The sequence below is a fragment of the Haemaphysalis longicornis genome, unplaced genomic scaffold (genome assembly GCF_048455015.1).
Source record: "Haemaphysalis longicornis isolate Haplotype H1 unplaced genomic scaffold, Haemaphysalis longicornis Haplotype H1 scaffold_14, whole genome shotgun sequence".
NCBI lineage: Eukaryota > Metazoa > Arthropoda > Arachnida > Ixodida > Ixodidae > Haemaphysalis > Haemaphysalis longicornis.
In genome coordinates this window covers 20,811,487-20,831,856 of record NW_027526245.1, presented here as the reverse complement: position 1 = coordinate 20,831,856, position 20,370 = coordinate 20,811,487, and the positions used below count along the sequence as shown (strand labels likewise).

General features: G+C 47.5%; 1 protein-coding gene across 1 annotated transcript in view; it reads right to left on the bottom strand.

Annotated features, from left to right (window-relative positions):
• The window catches only part of LOC144165191 (microtubule-associated serine/threonine-protein kinase 3-like), a 156,084-nt gene that overhangs the window by 39,568 nt on the left and 96,146 nt on the right, over window positions 1-20,370 (bottom strand). The window contains exons 12-13 of the mRNA XM_077695303.1: window positions 2,582-2,708; window positions 1,124-1,260 (exon numbers count right to left, since the gene is read on the bottom strand). Of these exons, the coding sequence (XP_077551429.1) occupies window positions 1,124-1,260; window positions 2,582-2,708 (264 nt within the window). The remainder of the gene's footprint in view (window positions 1-1,123; window positions 1,261-2,581; window positions 2,709-20,370) is intronic.

Here is a 20,370-nt window from a genome sequence, read left to right as displayed (position 1 = left end):
CAACTAGGGGCGAGCTGCTGACAAGCGCATCGTTCCAAATCAGAGATGTGGAAGAAACGGAAGAGTTGGCAATTGCCCTAGCCCTGACCCTTCCGGGAATTTCCAAGGTTGTCACCGACTCACAGCAGGCGTACAGGAACTTCCAGTCAGGCTGGGTGTCCCGGCGGGTACTTCGCATCCTGAGAGACAAAACGCCTCCGGAGAGCCAAGTTGAATTACTATGGGTTCCAGCCCACTCCTTGGTGGAGGGCAATGAGTTTGCCCACCGACAGGCCCGCGCGTTAACGTACCGGGTAACGGCTGAGGAGGAGGCCAGAGGTGAAGCTATGGTGACCTACAGAGAGATAGTGCGGCACTATCGACAGGATAGGCAGAAACTTCCTGCCCCGCACCCAGAACTCACGCGGGAGCAGCAAGTACTGTATCGACAGATTCAGTCAGGATCTTTCCCTCACCCTCGCTTACTGAATAGCATGTTCCCAAATCAGTACAACAAGACCTGCCCGTTATGCAAGCAGCTCGGTACTCTTCGCCACATGATAGGAGAGTGCGACGTCAGCCCAAAACACCCACCCCTCATCAGCAACTCCTCCACTAAGAACCCCACCCTTACCCCTAGCGAGCGATGGGAGATCTTGCTGTCCAGCCCCGCCTTGGAGGATCAGCTACGGCTGGTTACCAGGGGCCAGGTGGCGAAGGCAGCATATAGAATCCTGTGAAGAGGGATCCACTCTCATCCAGCGCGTTTAGCGCTGACACGCTGGGCAAATAAAGTTATTCCTCCTCCTCTCACCTCCTTTACCGCCTTCCCCATCGCTTACTAGACCTTGAGTCCCCCCTTCCGAATAAAGAATTACAATATTAATAATCTTCCAGGGAATTTTTTTTAAATGTTTTGAAAGGTACGGCGCCGGCGAAACTGGAATTTCGCATGCAAGTGAACTGACGATGACTGTGCAGGGATGTTCCTGTTAAGCCAGATCACGTGAAGTTGCTTGCGGCATCCTGATGTCGCGCACGGAGTGTGATGTTATGAATGAGCAGCCGTTTTACTGCCCTTCCTGCGGAAGCCCTAGTTGTCTAAGGCCAGAGCTTTACATGCGTAAATCGGCGATACACTCACGTCCACGTATGTAAAGAAAGTCTCCTCTCCCTTGACACGCCGCATGGAGAAGCCAAATCCCCCGAACTTGAACTTCTTTCTCCGGTACAGCATCAGGTCCACCTTGTCGCCGGCTGAGCCGTCCCTGCGTTCCATGGCTGAAGGGAACAGAGCCCGTCCCGTTTCCTTTCATTATCGAGGGCCACAACGAATTGAAACGCGGCTTGTTAACAACCGCACGACGTCTGTGCCAGCGAAACATTGTGGGGCGTGCTAGTCAGAAACGAAACAAGCCGAGGCGACGGCCTCTAAATGACTTGAAGAAAAAAAGCTGCATTCGGACTTTTCCTCTTCGCCGGTGACAACGACGTATCCCCCCTTCCCTTACTAGCGTGGATGAAGAGGACGCGGTCCCACATTTAGCAGCACATGGCGGGCTTTTACCTTGCGGTTCCCGCGCGACGGTTGTTACGTTCGTCGTGAGGCTTCTGATGAAAAGAAGAGCGTATTCAGGAGCGAGATCTTGATACAGCCACTCATACACGAGAGCGTCACACATTTAGAGTTTGGCCAGTGCATTGGTAAAGAATTGAGGATTAACAAGACGAGGGTGAGTCGGAGGGATGAGACGATAATTAAAAGAGTCAAGGGAAAAAAACTCAAAAAGAGCAGCACCTGCTCTTGTCGGCTCCTTCTTTACGGTCTTGCATTTCTAGTCTTGAAGTTCATTCTCATTACTCTGTGTTCCTCAGAAAAAGTATACAAAACAAAGTTTAGTCTTGAAGTTCAATGTCATTACTCTGTATTCTTCATAAAAAGTGTAGAGAACAAAGTGGGGAGGCAACTCAGAATTTTTTTTTATCTGAGCAAAAGGATCCAAAAGCAAAATGCTGTACTTGTCCCCGACGCCCTCTCTATCACCAGGGCATGACTGCCTTGAAAGTATAGCGCCTGCCACGCCCATCGAAACAATGAGGCCTCATTATTTCGTTCTCAACAGACGTCTGAGCCATTTGAGATTAAACTTCATAAAATATTGTAACGTAACAATATTTGGGTAACACTGTTACCCCCGCAATTCTGTGCTAGGTTCCATACAGCTAAAGACGCTGAAGTGACATACGGTTGAGTTGTCTTTTTCTCCGGCACTATAGACGCTTTTTAAGCTTACAGACTAACTTCGAATATTTGTGCATGCGGTGTAGTTACGTCAACGAGGCTTTTCTAACCTGATGTCAAAGATTATCTGTCAGTTTTCAGACCCGTGAACTATTGGGGAGCGCTCCGAGTGATCTTACACATGTCGCGACGCAAGCACGGAGAATACCAGCCACATTAAACTGCAGCTGCCACGATAGAAATGCGACTCTCGATACGCGTCCTACTGAGAGCAGAATCTTGCACCACAGCGCTGCCTCACGCCACAAAGTAGCAGCAATAGTGAGCGATGCATTCGGGACCTCACATCGCTCAACTCACTCAGTGCTCCCGTTCTGGTGATGCTGGTCTGTGGAGAGTTTCCCTGGTAGTCAATAGCTGTGGACGTGTGGCCGCTGCTTTCCATGATTGATGCAGACGCCTTTATCGGTGTCTTGCTCGCCTTCACCTGAGCGAAGAAGTTTTTCGAAAGCATAGTCGGCTCGGCAAAGTAAATATCTGCCGTCTCAAGCGAGAAGAAAATGGCCAACGGCGCAAAGAATAAAACAAATCTGTTTAAGGAATGGTCATATTGACGCCAAATGCGTCGAGGAAGCACTGTTGCCGAAGTAAAATGAATTATCCGAAAATAATGTTGGTCAAAGTTGTGTCAGCATGAAAACTGAACACACGGGCACGCTTCCGGAACGCCACGGCAACCCCACGGCTCCATCCGACCAAAGGTTGCTCTAGCGAACACTTTAGCGTGCGGTAAATGTATTCCAGTTCGCTTTTGATTCATTAAACCTGTTCGGGGAAGATGGACTGCTTGGACCTTTGCCTTTAAATGTCAGTGGGGTAGGGAAGTGGCCACTACCATATGGGTCAGTGCCAAGATCCTACTCAACAGATGGATAAAGAGCTGATTAACTAATATCCAGGTCAAGGTGAGAAAAAGTCTTCTGTAGTACATTATGGTATGTAGCAGTCTTGTTTTTGTTGGAAATAGGCATGCTCCCGAAAATTTTAGGAATTTTTTAATCAGGCGACCACGGGCATCCGTGCGGGAGGAAACCGCAAGGTTTCAGTTAGGTCACTTAATGTGTATTCAGTCTAGTCGCCTGAAGTAAAAAGGAGACACCGACCAAAATAAACTGCTAAAAACTTTAAAAACTTTAACACAACAACAAACAAGACGTTTCGGCTTCGCTGCGGAAGCCTTGTTCACAATGAGGGGAAGGAAAGTTCATGGTTGCTTACGTTCTCTACAGCACGTGACGTAAGCAGCGCGTGTACGACGGGGGGAGGGTCCCTTCGTTCCGATTTTAAGGGCGTAGCGTGTCTTCTGTATCTCCAGAGACTCGAGATAAAGCCGCGATCTGAAGTTCCTTTCTCGGCAGATGATTCTTGAATTAGCCCAATCAATCCCATGGCCCGTTGCATCCACGTGCTCGGCGTGGATGCAACAGTTAAGCAGGTAACAACGCAGAAAAATGTAGTTACCTAAAGAGCTACAGCACCGTGCCACGACACAGCGCGTCTCAAACTAAAGTGCAGCGTATTCCAGATAGCGTGAGAGATAGTGTTACACGTTCTCTAGTAATGGGTCGTTTGTGTTTCCTAACGCAACGGTGTCCGCCGGACTAGTTGAGCGTTGTTTCTTTGCGCATTCTTTTCCTCCGCGGCTGGGCTTGGCCCGAGCGGCGGCCTACAACGCAGAAAAAACTCCCGCCTCCCCTCGCGGGAACCCCTGTGTAGATGCGACGCATGGGGGTTCACGATGCAGCGTTGGACAGTGGAGGAACGGCCCTGGAACGATGGAGCGGAGAGGCGCAGGCACCGCGTTTTATAGCGCGCATAACGGTGAGGGCACGCGCCGGAGGCACTGCGTCTGCCGCGGCTATGACGCAACACAATCCAACACAATCCACTTTAATCCAATCCAATCCAAATCCAATCTAATCCAAGCCAAGCCAAGCCAATCCATTCGAATCCAATCCAATGCCCCTCACGAGAGAGGGGCATCGGGGATGAGAGGGGGTGAGCGGCGGACAGCGCAGCTCGCGCGGCGAGGAGAACGGGGGAGGGGCGGTCGCCGACGACGACGACGCCGGATGCAGGGACAAGGCGAGTGAATGAGATGCAGTGCATCTAAAAATGTAGTTACCTAAAGAGCCACAGCACCGTGCCACGACACAACGCGTTTCAAACTAAAGTGCAGCGTATTCCAAACAGCGTGCGAGATAGTGTTACATGTCCTCTAGGAATGGGTCGTTTGTGTTACCAGAGTCCTTCAATGCTTTACTGGTCACGAAACTGCTCCGTAACTCAATGGGAGAGCTTCATATGCTGCGTTTGGCCGCCGCGCGGTGGCGCCACCCTCTCACTGAGGTCACTCCTCGGGCGGCGTTGCGCTGGCTCGAACGGCGGAGCCGCGGCGAGTTGTGTTTGTTTTGTGCGGTAAAAAAATGTGACGTGCATATCGCGCTCTTGTGATGAGACTTAAGTAGTGCAACGACGATGCCGAACATGTCTTGGGTCCCGGGATGTCGTTCCTTGTACTACGATACCACAGAAAATGTTTCCTTGTTCTGTTGACCGAGCGACGGGCAGCTGCGTGAGAATTGGAGGCGCGCCATTCCAAGGCAAGCAACGGGAGATTTCAGCTTCGATTATAAGTGTGTGACAGTGTGTGGAAATGCACTGTGTGTGAGAATGGAAAAAGCAATGTACCATTTTGAGAGCATCGTGGACCAAGAATTGTACAAGGCTAACAATTAAAGCCGGATTTTTTCATATCAGTCAGGTTGTAGCGGTGCTACATTACCTGTTTGCAAACTTGTATTACCTTGCGCTCAGGCTCGCATGTAAAACAGATTTGTGTTCCCGGCCGCGGCGGTCGCTTTTCTGATGGAGGCGAAAAGCAAAAACGCCCGTGTGTACGAGATTTCGGCGCACGTTAAAGATCCCCAGGTGGACAAAATTAATCCGGAGCCCTCCACTACGGCGCGCCTCATCACCTGCGTTGCGTCAGCGCGTTAAACCCTACAACCAACACCAAAAACAGCTTTGTGACGTCCTTGTGCTTTTACTTTTCATATTTCCGTTAATTATCCCTTAGGGTTCATTTTGTTTGTTTTGTAACCGCGCGTGGCCCATTCCGGTTTCTTATCTGGCGTTTCAACCGGAGCGCCCATTTGCTCTGTTTGTCGTACGTCCCGTCAGGCAATATTGTTTGATATGGAAAGGGTGCCACCTTGTCGCTAACTTGATTTTTTTGTTTCTTCGACAATCTTCTCGGTCCTATTTCCATGTATCTGAAATTAATAACGTTCCAAGAGTAATGCATGCATAGCAAACGCCGCGCAGCTGTTTATCGACGTTCATCTGTTCACGTCACACTGCGGACTGCTTCTTCGACGTTTGTGTTTCATTCTAGTCTTTTGTAGTGCAGGAGATCGCTAGCTTGCTGCGTTCAGAGAAGGTTTGCTTCGTTCTTGGCTACGTGGAAATATTCTGTTTTCTCCGTGTGCTGCACATCGCAGCGCGAAAAAATAAATTTTTGTACGCTGGACCACGCTCTTTTGTCTCCCTTCGTAACATTGAAATTTTTTGTTGCGTGTATTAAGATCAGTTTTATTAAGTTTATTGTTCTTTTTTCGCTTGCTGTTCTTTCGAGTATTGCAAAGCGTGGATGCAGAAAGACATATGGTGCAACGTATATCTCTTCGTGTTTTGATCCTTCGCGTTTCTGCAGCGTGTTTAGATGTTCTCAAATATGTACCCACTCATCGAAACGACAATACTATTGGGCTATCTCTTTTAGCGTTCTGTGCAATCCAGAGCAATCAACGGATTCATTAGCGTAGTCTGAACGACGCGTACTTGGTTTCTTTCAGTTTCTTTTTATTGTATTCTTTTATTGTATTTTAATTGTATTCTTTTATCTTTGTATTGTATTCTTTTACGGAGCTACCCTGTATGTGGTAATTACAACTTTGCTTCACTAAAAGAAGCAATATAGATTTTAAAATCCGTAAACACGACGGCGCAGCGCTTGTGCCAGAGCACACAGAAGCCATTGCCGTTCGCGGCCTAAGTCAACAGTAATTTACTACGAAAAATAAAACCCCATTGAAGGCAGGTGATATACACAATGACTGGACTATTCATCGCTAACTACTACGCAAAAAAAACACACACTTAATCAGAGCGCAGAGACCAAAAGCAGCAAGCGTTTGCACGCCAAGAGCTGGTCAATACGCCGCACGCGCGGCGGCTGCATGACCTTCGTGCGGCGGTGGCGCCTGTAGCGGCGCGCGCGGTCCCTATATGAAACGAGCGCCGAAGTTTCGTGACCAGTAAAACATTGAAAGACTCTGGTGTTACCTAACGCAACGGTGTCCGCCGGACTAGTTGAGCGTTGTTCCTTTGCGCATTCTTTTCCTCCGCGGCTGGGCTTGGCCCGAGCGGCGGCCTTTCCGATTGTTCCGCCGGGTCGACTTTCGCGCAGACAATAAAACCAGCATAGCGGCGGGGATGCTGTCGTCGACCGCTGAAAAGTTGGTGCTCCCCGGCACCAGCTCCCAGCCTGAGCGCGGCAAGATTTGCGTTGCTCGCTACGGTGTTTTGCGCTTTCGCAGCTGATTTATTTTGGATTATGAGGTTTAACGCGCGGGCGCTACACGGGCGATGAGGCAAGCGGTAGTGGAGGGCTCCGGATTAATTTTGACCCATGGGGATGCTTAACGTGCGCCGAAATCTGGAAGACACGGGCGTTTTTCGCTTTTATCATCCATCACAAAAGCGGCCGCAGCGGCCGGGAATCGAACCCGCGCCTTTGGTCATCTGATCTAGACAGTAGACGCAGAACGTCATGACTGAATTTGAGGAAACATTAAACGTTTACGACCCCACATAAAATTATCGACTCCCCCCAACGATACTTTCTCATTTTTTGATGCGTATTTTGAAAACGTTGTTGATATACAGTAATCTCTCGTTAACTTGAAGTCATAAAATTAGCTGGAAACTTTGAGATAAACGCGGAGTTTCGAGTTCAGTCAAATGCAGAAAATTTGGGGCCAGGTCCCTGAAACAACAGCTAGTGCTGGTAACAAAAGCACGGAGCTCTCCCTGTAGGGAAATCTCCCCTGTAGGCACAGGGGATATTTCGTAATAAAGGCAAAATAATTCGCAGGAAAAATAGTTTTTTATTATTGCAGAAGAAAGAATTGTGCTGTGCTCGGCTGTTTCGCGTTCACATCTGCATCCCAGAAAAGCATGCTTCTCAATGCATCGCATGAATTGGTGGTCGCCACCGCTACATTCTACCTTGTTACGAAGCAGACGCAGTATGTATGTTGTTTCTGCCGTTGTAGGCACTTCTGGGGGCTCCTCCTCGTCCGCACGATCAGCTACGTCGTCCACAGCTATCTCAATGATGTACCTGCCAGGCAGCATTCCGGTAACGGGGACGTGTATTCCGCGTAAACTTGCACTTCACGACCACGTTCGGCGCGTAGTGGGAGCAAGCATGCGAACGTGGACCTTATCAGCTGCCTGCAGGAGACTTTGCCTTGTGTCCTCTCTGCCATTATTTCGAGATATCCATGCTCCTCCGAAAAAAAACGTTTCGAGATAAAGCGCCCACCTATGGGCGTAATTTCGACAAGATATTTTGAGATAGGAGAGTTCCAGTTAACGAGGGGTTAATTTGACGAACAGGCACCAGGAACGTTTTCCCCTCCTCTTCTTCACTCTGCGCATGAAGCAAAAGCGGAGGGGAACCCATATATAGGCTGCATAAAGTTTACTGCTCTTTTACGTTCCTATTTGGAACGAAACTACCAAGAGCCTTCTTCTGGGATACACCTACCGTTGATGCTTGTACTGTCGTTAGTGGGCTTTCTTATTTTATTAACCTACTATGTCGCAACGAAGTGTCAAGTCTGAAGGACCAACTAGTGCCTCCTGTATGCCAGGGGAAGGTGCCGCTGTGTGTATTCCCTCTTATAATTTGGGGGGACTTCTGAATCCTTCCGTGCATTTTTTGAAGTTTATTAGCGATCTCTAGGACATTTTTACCGGTTGCTTCCGCGACAAGGAGCTCCACCATGACAGCGTTATGGGAATGCTCCAGCCCTTATTCACAACAAACATCTTAACGGCGTTGGTTGCGACCAGCACAGTGTGACCTTCACAGCAAATTTTGTTGGGTTCTGTATACGTTGTGATGCGATGTATACGATTCATATATATATAAAAGGTTTGGACAAGTTCCGTGATTACATGCGAACGCGGAAGCAACACGTTAAACTTAGCGGTCGCTAATTATCGAGGACGAGTTATGAAAATGCGTTTTTCAAAAACGTCAATTTAAGTCTCCATGTTAGCGCTATTCGTTTAGCGTTATTCTCCACGTTAGCGCTATTCCTTAGCGTTATTCCTTTTACCTGTGTACACTTTGTGCATACTTTGCCGCGTTACATTTCATTTGCTGGGCTATTGAAAATGAAAACAAAATGTGTATTTTGTTCCAGTTCCGTTTATTTGAACCTCCATGTTAGCGTTCTTGATACTTTACCTCTATAGCAGACTTTATGTATGCTTTCCCGTGTTATATTTCATTTTTGTCGTGGTCAATATATTTTATTATCTATGTTTGCTTTGGTTGAGAATTAAGTTTGTTGTAATTTTATTCAACTCCTTTCTTGACCGAATCCGGTGAAAGGCGGTGCGATGAATAGAACGTTGCGAGAATAGTTCTATGAAAGATGGTCATTGGGAGAACTGAGCCAACCGCTGGGCTAACCCCTTTTTAGTTAAAAAGATATCTCGCTTGTGCGTGTCATTTGCTGTTCTGCCAGGTGACACCATTAACACCACGGTGACCCCTAACTATCACAAGCGGGTCACTGCTTAAATACTTCCATAATAACAACTCACGCAATGAAAAACAAACGCAACTTATGATATTAACCCACATAACTGCAGTCCAAGCGTAAATTGCACGACAATAAATAAATTCTTCTGAGAAGCCATCATCCCAGTCCTGATATTTTTTCATGCCATTTGTATCGACCAATTATGTCCATCAAGCAGTAGAATAAGGACACTATCATAAAGCAATCACGACCTCGTTCATATCCGGCAATTTCACGCAAAATACTTTTTGATGGGAAGTTGCAATAGCGAAAATGTCGCAGCAATTACTTTATTTACAATCTGCTACGAATGCTGCACAAAAGGACAATCCGTAATAAATTTTTCGTTGTTGCCGAGCGGGAAAGGCACAGCTAACGAAAAATGAGCTGCAGCGTTTATTTTTCATTTCGTTACCTCCAGCGACGAATGGTGGAGAGGGCACGGGTGGCCAGCATAGCCCAAGGAATCCCGGACTAAGGAAGCCTCCCACCGGGCGGGTGCCCTAACATCAGCACCTGGTCTCAATTTATTCATATTCACCTGGTTTATTCATCATCATCATCGTTACCCACAGTCCGTTCTACCTACAGTATATTAAATGCAGAGCATTTCAGTAACTCACGATGTCACCCGCGTTGACGTCCGTAGTCGCAGTCCGCACCCCTCCCCCTACACTATATAAAAAAAATACCATCCGGCGCCTGGTTTCGATCCCTCGACCCTGCGGGCGGAACGCAATGTACATGGTGCTCTACCCACTGCGCAACAAAGCCGACACAGAATGGGAGGCTACGAACGCGCCTTATATCCTTGACTCATTCAAACTACGTCAAGAAGCTGCTGATACAACGCATTCACTACCACCAACTCCCCAAACACTAAACGTTAACGCAATACACCCACCCCCTATGCGACGCATTTACTCGAGTCCCCCTCGCGGGGAGATGGGCCGAATTTTTTAAGCAATTGGACGCGCCGCAGAACAAATTTCGCTCCGCACGTAAAGCAGCATCGTTTCCTGGACCGACTGGGAGCGCGGCCGTGCGCGCGGCCGGCCGCCGCTTTTAGTGGTCTTTGACTACAGCGCCGCCGCTATTTCCTGCGTGAAACAAGCAGCTCTCCGGGCGGCCGGTCGAGCCACTCTAAAACTTCTAGTACACTCAAGCTGGGCTGTGCGGGTGGACGTGTCCCCTACCGCAGCCGCCCCTCCTCCATGGGAACGACCCTTAGGGGTTGACAATCTGCAAAGCATAAGCGTCCCAAGATCCCGATCCAGAGTTCGCCATCATGCTGTTTCTCGCACTCTGGCGGCTAAACTCCCTGATGAACTAGACATTTACACAGACGCGAGCGTGTCTGCTAGCCGCATGGGACTGGCTTGGTGATGTCCAGGTTTACCTAGTTTAGACGGTGCTCGCACTCGACGAACATCCACTAATTCTATAATGGACGCTGAGCTACATGCCATCCTCGCAGCCCTCGACCACTTCACCTACGAGACGTCTGCCCCATTACCACTCCGCATTCGGTTCCTGACTGACTCCCAAATGGCGCTGTGAGCTCCGGAAACCCTTCTCCGATCACCCTCTGGTTCATAAGATTCAACATATGATTAGTCTGCTTGCTCGCAATGGTACCTCTGTACGTGTTGCGTGGATACCGGTACAAATGGCTCTGGGTTCCGGCAACCAGGCTGCCCATGACGCAGCGCAGGAGAGTCTTCAAGCAACTCCTCCACTGGTTAACAGCCCTGCTCCCCGCTCTCCCTCAGGCAACAGCTGGATAACGCTCGCCAGGCTAGGCACAACCGCCTTGCCGCTGCCACTCCTATAAGGTTTCCTGCATAACGCCCCATCCCTAACTCGTCCTCCTGAAGTTTTTATTAACAAATTTCGCACGAACGCTGCATTGACTCCCCACATCACACGCAAATGGCATCAGCCGACCGGCGATCCTCCACCCTACTGCCCATATTGCTACACAGATACAATAGCAAACCTGACCCACCTTATTTGGCACTGCTCTGCGTACCAATCATTCCGGCCCATCCTGTTGAATGCCCTACCCAATCCAAGCGAGATACCCCCCACGACACTCAGCGACCCCGATTTCCTCGCTGCCATTGGGCGCTTCGCTCTCGAGAGTGGCCTCGCAAAAGTAGTTTAGCCGGGGTCACCACCCCTATGTGCGCATTCAGGAACTGACTGTTCCTCTCCAGGATCTTCAAATGAGCATCACCTCGTGACCACCTCTCCCATCCCCTAACCCCTTCTCCCCCTTCCGGCCCCTGGGCCCTCCTTGTGTTAATAAAAGACTTTCACTCACTCACTCCGACCATCGCCTCCTATGAAAAGATGCCTGGCAGCTCGCTAGGTCGCTCATTGGAGAGAGACGCATGGTGCGCTCTTCTGCCACGCGGCTGGCGTCTGACAGTACCTTCGGCTATTCTGCCATACGTGTAGCATGAATAGGCGCTGTACAGAAGACCCAGGTTCACACTTTCAATAGTTTTTCTTGGGCTAGTTGAACACGAAGATTTTGATTTGTCCATCAACCACTCGAGCAGCCACTAACATTAATTCTGCGCCTGCAGGTTAGTGCGCACCGAGTTTCCGATTTGCGGCGTTTTCATTCCGATTTAACAGCGTTTGGCTCGAGCCCGCTGGCTCCCAGGCCACTCGATCTCCCGTTATCGAGTGGCCGAGGTCAGGCAAACAACTTTCTGGAGGTTCTCAGCTCACGTGGTGCAAGAGGGGCCCGCCTAGAGAAAATCAACGACGATCTGCATTCCTCATGAAATTAAGTGACGTTTCGCTACGCGAGAAAAACGGACTGCGGGATCTCGCTCATCCACAGCAGCCAACCCGGAGAATAAATTGAAAAATTCAAGGCCCCTTCTGAACGGACGTGGGATAACCAGAAAATAGAGAGGGCGCGGGCAGTAGAAGAGGGGGAAGGCAAGAAACTCTTCGATTTTAGTCTCAGACTCACCACGAATAGCCCGAAGATTTCACACGGCATAGAAATATGTTTGAAAACCGGATGCTGGATTGCTTGCACGGGTTGTCCGCGGTGAATCCGAGAGCGTAAATCGACCTGCCCCAGTGAGAAAGAGTGGAGCAGAGGATGATAAATGCATTTTCTCGGTACGTGAGCAAAAATAAAACATGCTCGCAACATTTGATTGTGTTGTGAATACAAGAGGGTGATGAGTTCCTTTGCTCAGGGAATTTTTTGTCCAACTGTCATCTTTGAGGCCCACTATAAGGAACACGAGTTCAAGCCATTCCAGTCTCTCATCATCTACTGTCGTCAACTGGCGAGCGCGAACATATTGTTCAGGTGGATGCGCTTTCGGTCGCTGCTCACATCCATGAGAGGAAACCACTATCAACTTTAGTGTGTTTCAGTGTCCGCGGGAATATCGTAAAAGAAGACACCTGGCCCCTTTAACAGCAGATCTGTTTAGGCCGACACAAATCCGTCCGGCGGAGACCGAAAACCGCGAGCGCACGTGTGCGCGTGCGTCGCGGCGTCCGCCTGGCGTACCGTCCGAAGCGGCTTTGCACTGCTAAGGTCCCGCTGCTCCCTCTCCTACGGTCGTAGCAGTCGCTACGGCCACAAACTGAACACAACGTAAATAAGACTAAGTAAAACAAAGCGAAAGGAGAACTTTAAAAGACCGACAACACCGCGGCCCCTATGGCCGGACATGGGCTGGATACTGTCAGACGCCAGCGCCAGCGCATTTTGTCTTCCTCAGTGCGCCAGAACCAAGGCCTCGGCTGTTCCTGGGCACTCTAATAAACGTTGATTGATTGATTGCTTCCAACCGCGTCGTCCGCGGAAACAATACCCCCCACTCCGCTGTCGCAGAGCGCTTCGCCTGCCGCATCGCCTCTCTCGGCCGATCCCAGCTCGAAGGTGGTTTTTTCGAAATCCCATTGCCTGGACCATCCGCCCCTGCACCTACCCCTGCAGCAACGCACTCCCAAGAACTCCCTACCGCGTCCCCTGGCTGTTGGTGTATCTGAGGGATCTGGTCTTGTGGCTGTCAGCCGTCGCAAGCCCCCAAAAGCTGTGTTTGTAACAAAACTGGTTCCGTCTACAACTTCAGCTCAAGTTTTCGAGCACCTGTCCGCTGTGGGGGCCGCCCCGATTGCGTGCAAACGTTTAAAGACGAGGCATGACTCTTACGCCTCTTTCTACGTCGCTGTGGACGACGCGTGTTTTGAGCGGCTCAAAGACCCTGCGCTGTGGCCTCGGCACTGTCTTTTCAAACCCTTCCGTGGTGAATTGCATGAAAAAATGATTCATGCAGAGCAGCAACGACTTGATGATGATGGCAGGTAATAGTAGCTGTGATTGCTTTTATCAGAACGTCCGCGGACTTCGCACAAAGTCAGCTGAATTCTTCTCAAGTGTCGTTTCTTCTTGCTGGCCTATAATTATTCTAACAGAAACTTGGTTGTGCCCGGGCATAAGTTCCAATACCTTGTTCCCTCCGCATTACCAAGTTTTCCGGCATGACCGTGACCCGTTGCACGATAAACAACGGGGCGGTGGTGTGCTTATTGCCCTACATGACTCCATCAAGTGTAAACGCCGCCTTGACCTTGAATTAGAGAGTGAGTGTATTTGGTTAGAGGTGTTTTGTGATCGGGGTGAACGGCTCTTACTGTGTACATACTACATTTCCCCCGAGACGCATGCCAGTGAGTTCAGATATATCCTTAACACAATCGAAACTACAGTAATATCTCACAGTGATCACCATTTCCTTGTCACTGGGGACTTTAACGCACCGGGGATTTCTTGGGAGACTCAGCGGGTCAGTCAGGCGTCTCATCCAATATCTCCGAAGTGTGACTTTCTATTTGATTTTATTTCCTTTACTTCCTTGCAGCAGTGCAACCTCATTAGGAATTCATGTGGGAACGTCTTAGATTTTTGTCTGACTAGCTTGGAAGCTGTCGACGTCTCGCGCAGTCATACTAACCTTGTAAAACCGGACAAGTTTCATCCGTCATTACATATTTCATTGCATAACGTATCTCTCCTCCATTACAGTCCCCCTGTTTGCACACCAGGAAGCAGTAGTTACGACTTTGCTCGTGGTGACTACATTGGTTTATTTCACTTTCTTAGTAACACTGATTGGTCACCAATAGCTAACCTCAACGACGTTGATGAACAAACCGATTTTTTTACTGAAGTTGTTCACGATGGCTTGAGGAGCTTTGTTCCCCGAAAATTTGAAAAGAAAGGCAATTTTCCGCGTTGGTTTTCTGCTGAACTTAAACGAGCTTTGGGGAGGAAAAATCGAGCGCACAAGCAAGCTAAGAAAACGGGGCAGGAAAGGTGGCAGAATGAGTTTCGTCAACTCAGATCTCTTTGTAAATGTCTGGTTAGGCGCGATGGGTCGAATTACATTGCCGCGGTTGAGGCTGATGCAACACGCAATGCAAAAGCTTTCTGTGGCCACGTCCGTTCTCAAACATGTAAAAATTCACCTGGGAACATTAACCTCATCGATGAACGAGGAGAGAGCATATCGGACGTTGCCAACGCCTTTGCGCGACAATTCCGTTCCACTTATGGCAACAACAGTGCAGCTTGCCCCCCTCCACAATCTCTAGGTTACTGTAAAAACTCAGAAGTGCTGGTTTCGGAAAGTCTCGTTTTGAAAGCTCTGAAACAATTGAAATCGTCATTTTCATGCGGCCCTGACGTCATTCCTTCTGCCGTACTGAAAGCGTTTGGTGATATCCTAGTTCCAGTATTGACGTGTATATTTCAAACTTATCTAAAGTCTGGCAAGTTCCCCGCTCGATGGAAAAATGCCAGGGTTGTTCCTGTATTTAAGACAGGTTCTAAATTGGACCCCACGAACTACCGACCGATATCTATTCTATGTGCTGCTTCTAAATTGTTTGAGTCAATACTGCATAAACTACTCACATTCAGAATAAATATCACATTAATACCTGAACAGCATGGTTTTTTCGCGGGCCGATCGACCACTACCAATCTCGTCAACTTCATGCTGCATGCTTCGGAAGCTGTGCAAGGGAGAGGTCAACTTGATGTAGTCTACTTTGATTTAAGCAAGGCTTTTGATGTCGTCTGCCACGAGCTCATAGCCAAAAAACTATCTGAGCTTGATATACAACCGTCCCTGATATCTCTTATATGCAATTATCTGTGTGATAGGTCATGTTTCGTGCATGTAAATGGACAGTCTTCTCTTTCCTATGAGGTCACCAGTGGTGTCCCTCAGGGCTCAGTTCTCGGGCCACTTCTCTTCTCAATCTTTATAAATGATGTCGCGACAATATTTAATGATTGTTATTTTCTTTTATATGCCGATGGTGTAAAAATCGTTAAATCTGTTTCCAACTCTGCCTGCTGTTCCGCTCTCCAGAGAGCAATCTCGTCCTTCTCGCATTGGTGCTCATGCAACAAACTCCTCATTAATGTATCTAAAACTAAGGTAATGACATACACAAGAAAGACTGACAACATCTTGTTTCCCTATAACATCAACGGTGAATTACTCCCACGTGTGGTAGAGGTTAATGACCTAGGCGTCACTTTCGAGAGTAAACTGAGCTTCTCTCCACATATTCAGGTAATTACTCGTAGAGCTCTTCGATCGCTTGGCGTTGTCTGTCGCGTGTCCAAGGAGTTCAAGGAGCCGATTTCTCTTCTCAAGCTCTACACAACTATATGTCGTCCTCAGCTTGAATATGCATCTGTTGTCTGGAACAGCACGAGAAAACAAACCGTAAGCTTGTAGAAAGGGTCCAAAATAAGCTCATATCTATCTTCAACCATCGCTTTGGCGATAGTAGTAATTATAACCCTGGATCGCCCTCTTCATTGACGCTATCATGCTTAACTTCCAGGCGGAACAAGGCTGATATTCTCTTCCTCTTTAAAATTATGCACGGCATAGTGTCTTGTGGTGAGCTGCTACGTTCGTCTTTATGTGCCGCAAAAGTGGACCAGGAAACATGATACCTTTTGCAACCCCAATTGTCTGCATGTCTTGTGCCCTCTGTTCCGACTGCAATGCACGTACAATCGGTACTCGGATTACCTTGATATATTTAATGACTGCCCTACTCTGTTTCGCAAACATGTCTGTGAGTTTGTATTGGCGTAACTGCCAACTTTTCTTATTCTGCATTTGTCTTTTATCCTTGAGTTCATGCACTTAAATGACTTTCATTCCGTAACTTCAACATAAGCTATCCATTCGTTTTTTTGTATTTTGTATTTTATTTTGTATTTGAAAGATGTGTACATTATGTTTCGTGTGTTTCTGTTTCCGTGCGCCAGCACAAAGGCCCCCCCGGCTGTTCCTGGGCACGCAAATAAATGATTGATTGATTGATTGATTGATTGATTGATTGATTGATTGATTGAGTTTTCGCGTTCCACAAAAAGCTACAAGGCTCGCCCACCCTTTTAAAGCAGCTGGAGCTCTCAGCACACGTTCTCCTCTTCAAAGGATGCAGCATCTGCATAATGTTCACTCCGAGAAGCTCGATATCTTTCAGCGTCCTCTTCGGGAGTTTTTGGCCGGGTTGTCAGCTCTGACACACTAGGTTCATCTTGGCAGTGCTCTTTTTCTTCACTTATCGTCCTGACGTGTGCATTGACTTCACCGAGCTTGTTCTTGTTCCTGTTATTCGTGTATTGTGCTGATACTGCGACTGTAATTATCGTAGAATTTTTTCTTTTTCTGCCACTTTTATCATTAGAAGTTGCCATATTCACTTCATGCGTCCATTTGAAACTGAACATGTACGCTTCCCGAATCTTGTAAAAACTTTCTTCTTTTCACTCACGTATAGTTACGCTTATTGTAAGATGTCTTCTTGCAATTGACCAGACATTACAGTTTCTATTGATTGTGTAATGGTGCCTAAAATTACACTGTGGTATTTTTATTCTTCTTTGAAGTTGTAGCTTCTTCATATTTTTTGCTCGCTCACTGTTCTTTTGCCAGCTGTTGATGCATTTCATTGCTGTCTTATACCTTTCCTGTGCGCCAGCATGACTTGATTGTGTAAAGTCGGTTGCATTGCACTATTTTATTACTAATCTTCTTTGCCGTTTTTTGTAAGTCTTTCTGTCTTTTTTTCTCTCTTTTTTTTTGCTCACTGAGTGTTTATTAGCAAATTGTTGATGTACTACAGTGCTGCATTTTCCCCTCTGAGTGCTCCAGCACGAAGGCCTCCGCTGTTCCTGGGCACTATAATAAACATTGATTGATTGATTGATTGATTGATTGATTATTATTATTTTGTGCCTGTCTTAACTTCCATTTATAATAACTGCTTACTTTTAGGCAAATTTCCTCGTGCATGGAAGATCGCTCGAATTTTTCCAATATTTAAGTCTGGTGATAAGTCAGCCGTTTCTACCTATCGCCCGATCTCACTCCTTTGTGTCCCCTCAAAACTCTTTGAGTCAGCTCTGCGCAAAGTTCTTGCTGCCTGCGTCAAGAACGTTGTGATACCAAATCAGCACGGCTTTTTCTCGGGTCGATCGACGGTCACAAATTTGCAAGCTTGATGACACAGGCTTCGGTTGCAGTTTGTGAAAACGGCCAGTTGGACGTTATTTATTTTGACCTCAGTAAGGCGTTTGACGTGGTGAACCATCAGTAATAAATTAACAAGCTTGCTAAGTCCGGTGTAGACGCAAGCCTTGTTGCCTTGTTGTCCAACTATCTCCTTGACCGGTCCTTTTATGTAGATGTTGACTACAAAAAGTCTAGTGTTTACCCTGCAACAAGTGGTGTACCCCAGGGTTCCGTGCTGGGTCCACTATTGTTTTCTGTCTTTATCAATGATGTTTCAACAGTGTTAACAAACTCTTCTTTTCTTCTCTATGCTGATGATGTCAAACTATTTAGGCACATTAGCGGTGTTCAGGACTGCTGTGCCTTGCAGAGGGATGTGTCGGGATTATCGGTCTGGTGCAGAAAAAACTGCCTAATTTTAAACCCCACTAAAACAAAGGTTGTCACCTACAGCCGGAAAACCCACCGTCTGCTATTTTCCTACAGTATTGAGGGAGCTCCTCTGCAAAGGGTTGAGGAGATTAGGGACCTAGGGGTGCTTTTCGACAGTACCCTCTCTTTTTCTCCTCATATTAGGCTCATCACCCGGCGAGCACTCCGGAGCCTTGGAAATGTGTGTCGGATTACTAAGGAATTCTCTTCTCCAGATCCATTTCTAATGCTATACAATGCAATATGTATACCACAGTTAGAATATGCTTCTGTTGCCTGGAACGGCATCTCCAAATCTAGTAGTGAATTAATAGAACGTGTGCAGATGAAGTTTTTATCAATATTTAAGCACCGTCATCACAATCACAGTTTTCATCCTGATTCTGACTTATCCATAGTCCCTTCCATCCCTTCCTTGAACTGCAGACGTATGCGTGCAGACCTGACATTTCTTCACAAAATTGTTCATGGTGACCTTTCTTGCGCAGACCTGCTTAACTGTTTAGAGTTTAGTGTACCACAAAGGCCCACCAGGTCGCATCGCCCGTTCTTGACCGCTGCGCGCAACTCCAATCATTGTCCTGTGCGCAGAATACAGAATTGTTACAATCGCTTCTTTGAACGCCTTGACATCTTTCAGAAATCCTTTACAGTTTACCGTACAGCGCTGTTGAATACAGTATGTTAAACACCTATGATATGCCTGTCGTTCTTTTTTTTCTGGAATTAGGTTTCTCTGCGGTTGTGTCTATCCAACTGATAGTTGCCTATTTTTGAAACTGTTTACTGTCATTTGTTCGTCTTTTCATTTGTCTCTACACTGTTGCCGTTGTTTTTGTTGTATTACTGTCAAACTTTGTTGCTCTGCCTGTCGTGTGGCCTTTACGACGGGCAGAGCAACATAGGCATCTTCTTTTTTTATTTTTTACCTGTACCCAGGCTCCGCCTGTGCTTTATTTCTGTCATTTTCACTACTTCAATTTGTGTGTGTCTTGTCGATTGTTTGTTTCTTGCTATATGTTTCTTGTATTTTGTTTTCATGTAACTACCCGTGTGCTAGCACTCAGGCCTCTGGCTGTTCCTGGGCACGTAAATAAACATGATTGATTGATTGATTGATTGATTGATTGATTGATTGATTGATTGATTGATTGATTGATTGATTGATTGATTGATTGATTGATTGATTGATTGATTATTATTATTATCCTCTGCGTGCAGCGGTTTGCTCCTTGCGAGCCGAATCGCTTCGCCGCCCCGCTGCCTTGCAGGATGGAGTGCGCGGCAGCTTGGGGAAGCCTTCTTTCGCCCAAGTTGTCAACAAGGAAGTGCCATCTTCGTCGGCTACGTCGGCTCCGCTGCAGGTAGTGTCTCCGGCGTCTCCGACACTGCCTCCAACTCCGTCCACCCCTTCCCCGGTGATTTCCGTGTCTGTGCCTGTCACCCTCCCATTGTTGAGAAGAAGCGCCGAAGCCGGGCATATGTGGGTGCATCGAACACATCTGGACTTGTCGTCGTTTCGCAGCCGCAGCGCCCCAAAGCTATGTTCATTTCAAAGCTTTCTCCGACCACCACCACTGTTAGTCTCAATGCCCATCTGTCAACTTTAGGTGTCTTGACCTTGAGCTGCCGACTACTGAAGACTAAATTCGACACGTATGCATCCTTTTATATTTCCTTGAATGAAGAGTGTTTCGAGCGCTTAAATGACCCCGCTGTTTGGCCGAAAGACTGCCTCTTTAAAGAGTTTCGAGGCATGTTTCGCGAAGGCATGCTTCACAGCTCTGAGCGCATCACATAGGAAAAACAATCATGACTAGTTTAGATGTTTTTTATCAGAATGTGCGAGGTCTTCGAACTAAGGCGACTGAATTTTTTGGTAATGTTCTGGTTTCTTGCTTTCCGCTAATAGCTATATTTGAAACTTGGTTATGCCCTGATATTCTTTCCAGTGATTATTTTCCTCAAAATTACCATGTATATCCTAATGATCGTGCCTTAACGGGATGCAAACAAAAGGGTGGCGGGGTACTTCTCGCAGTTAACAAATCTCTCCCGTGTGTGCTACGTAGCGATATTGAAAACGCAGGTGAGTCTTTATGGGTCGAAATTCATATCTCTAAAACTGAAAAACTTCTAGTTGGTGTTTTTTACGTTCCTCCTGATGTAGTTCCTG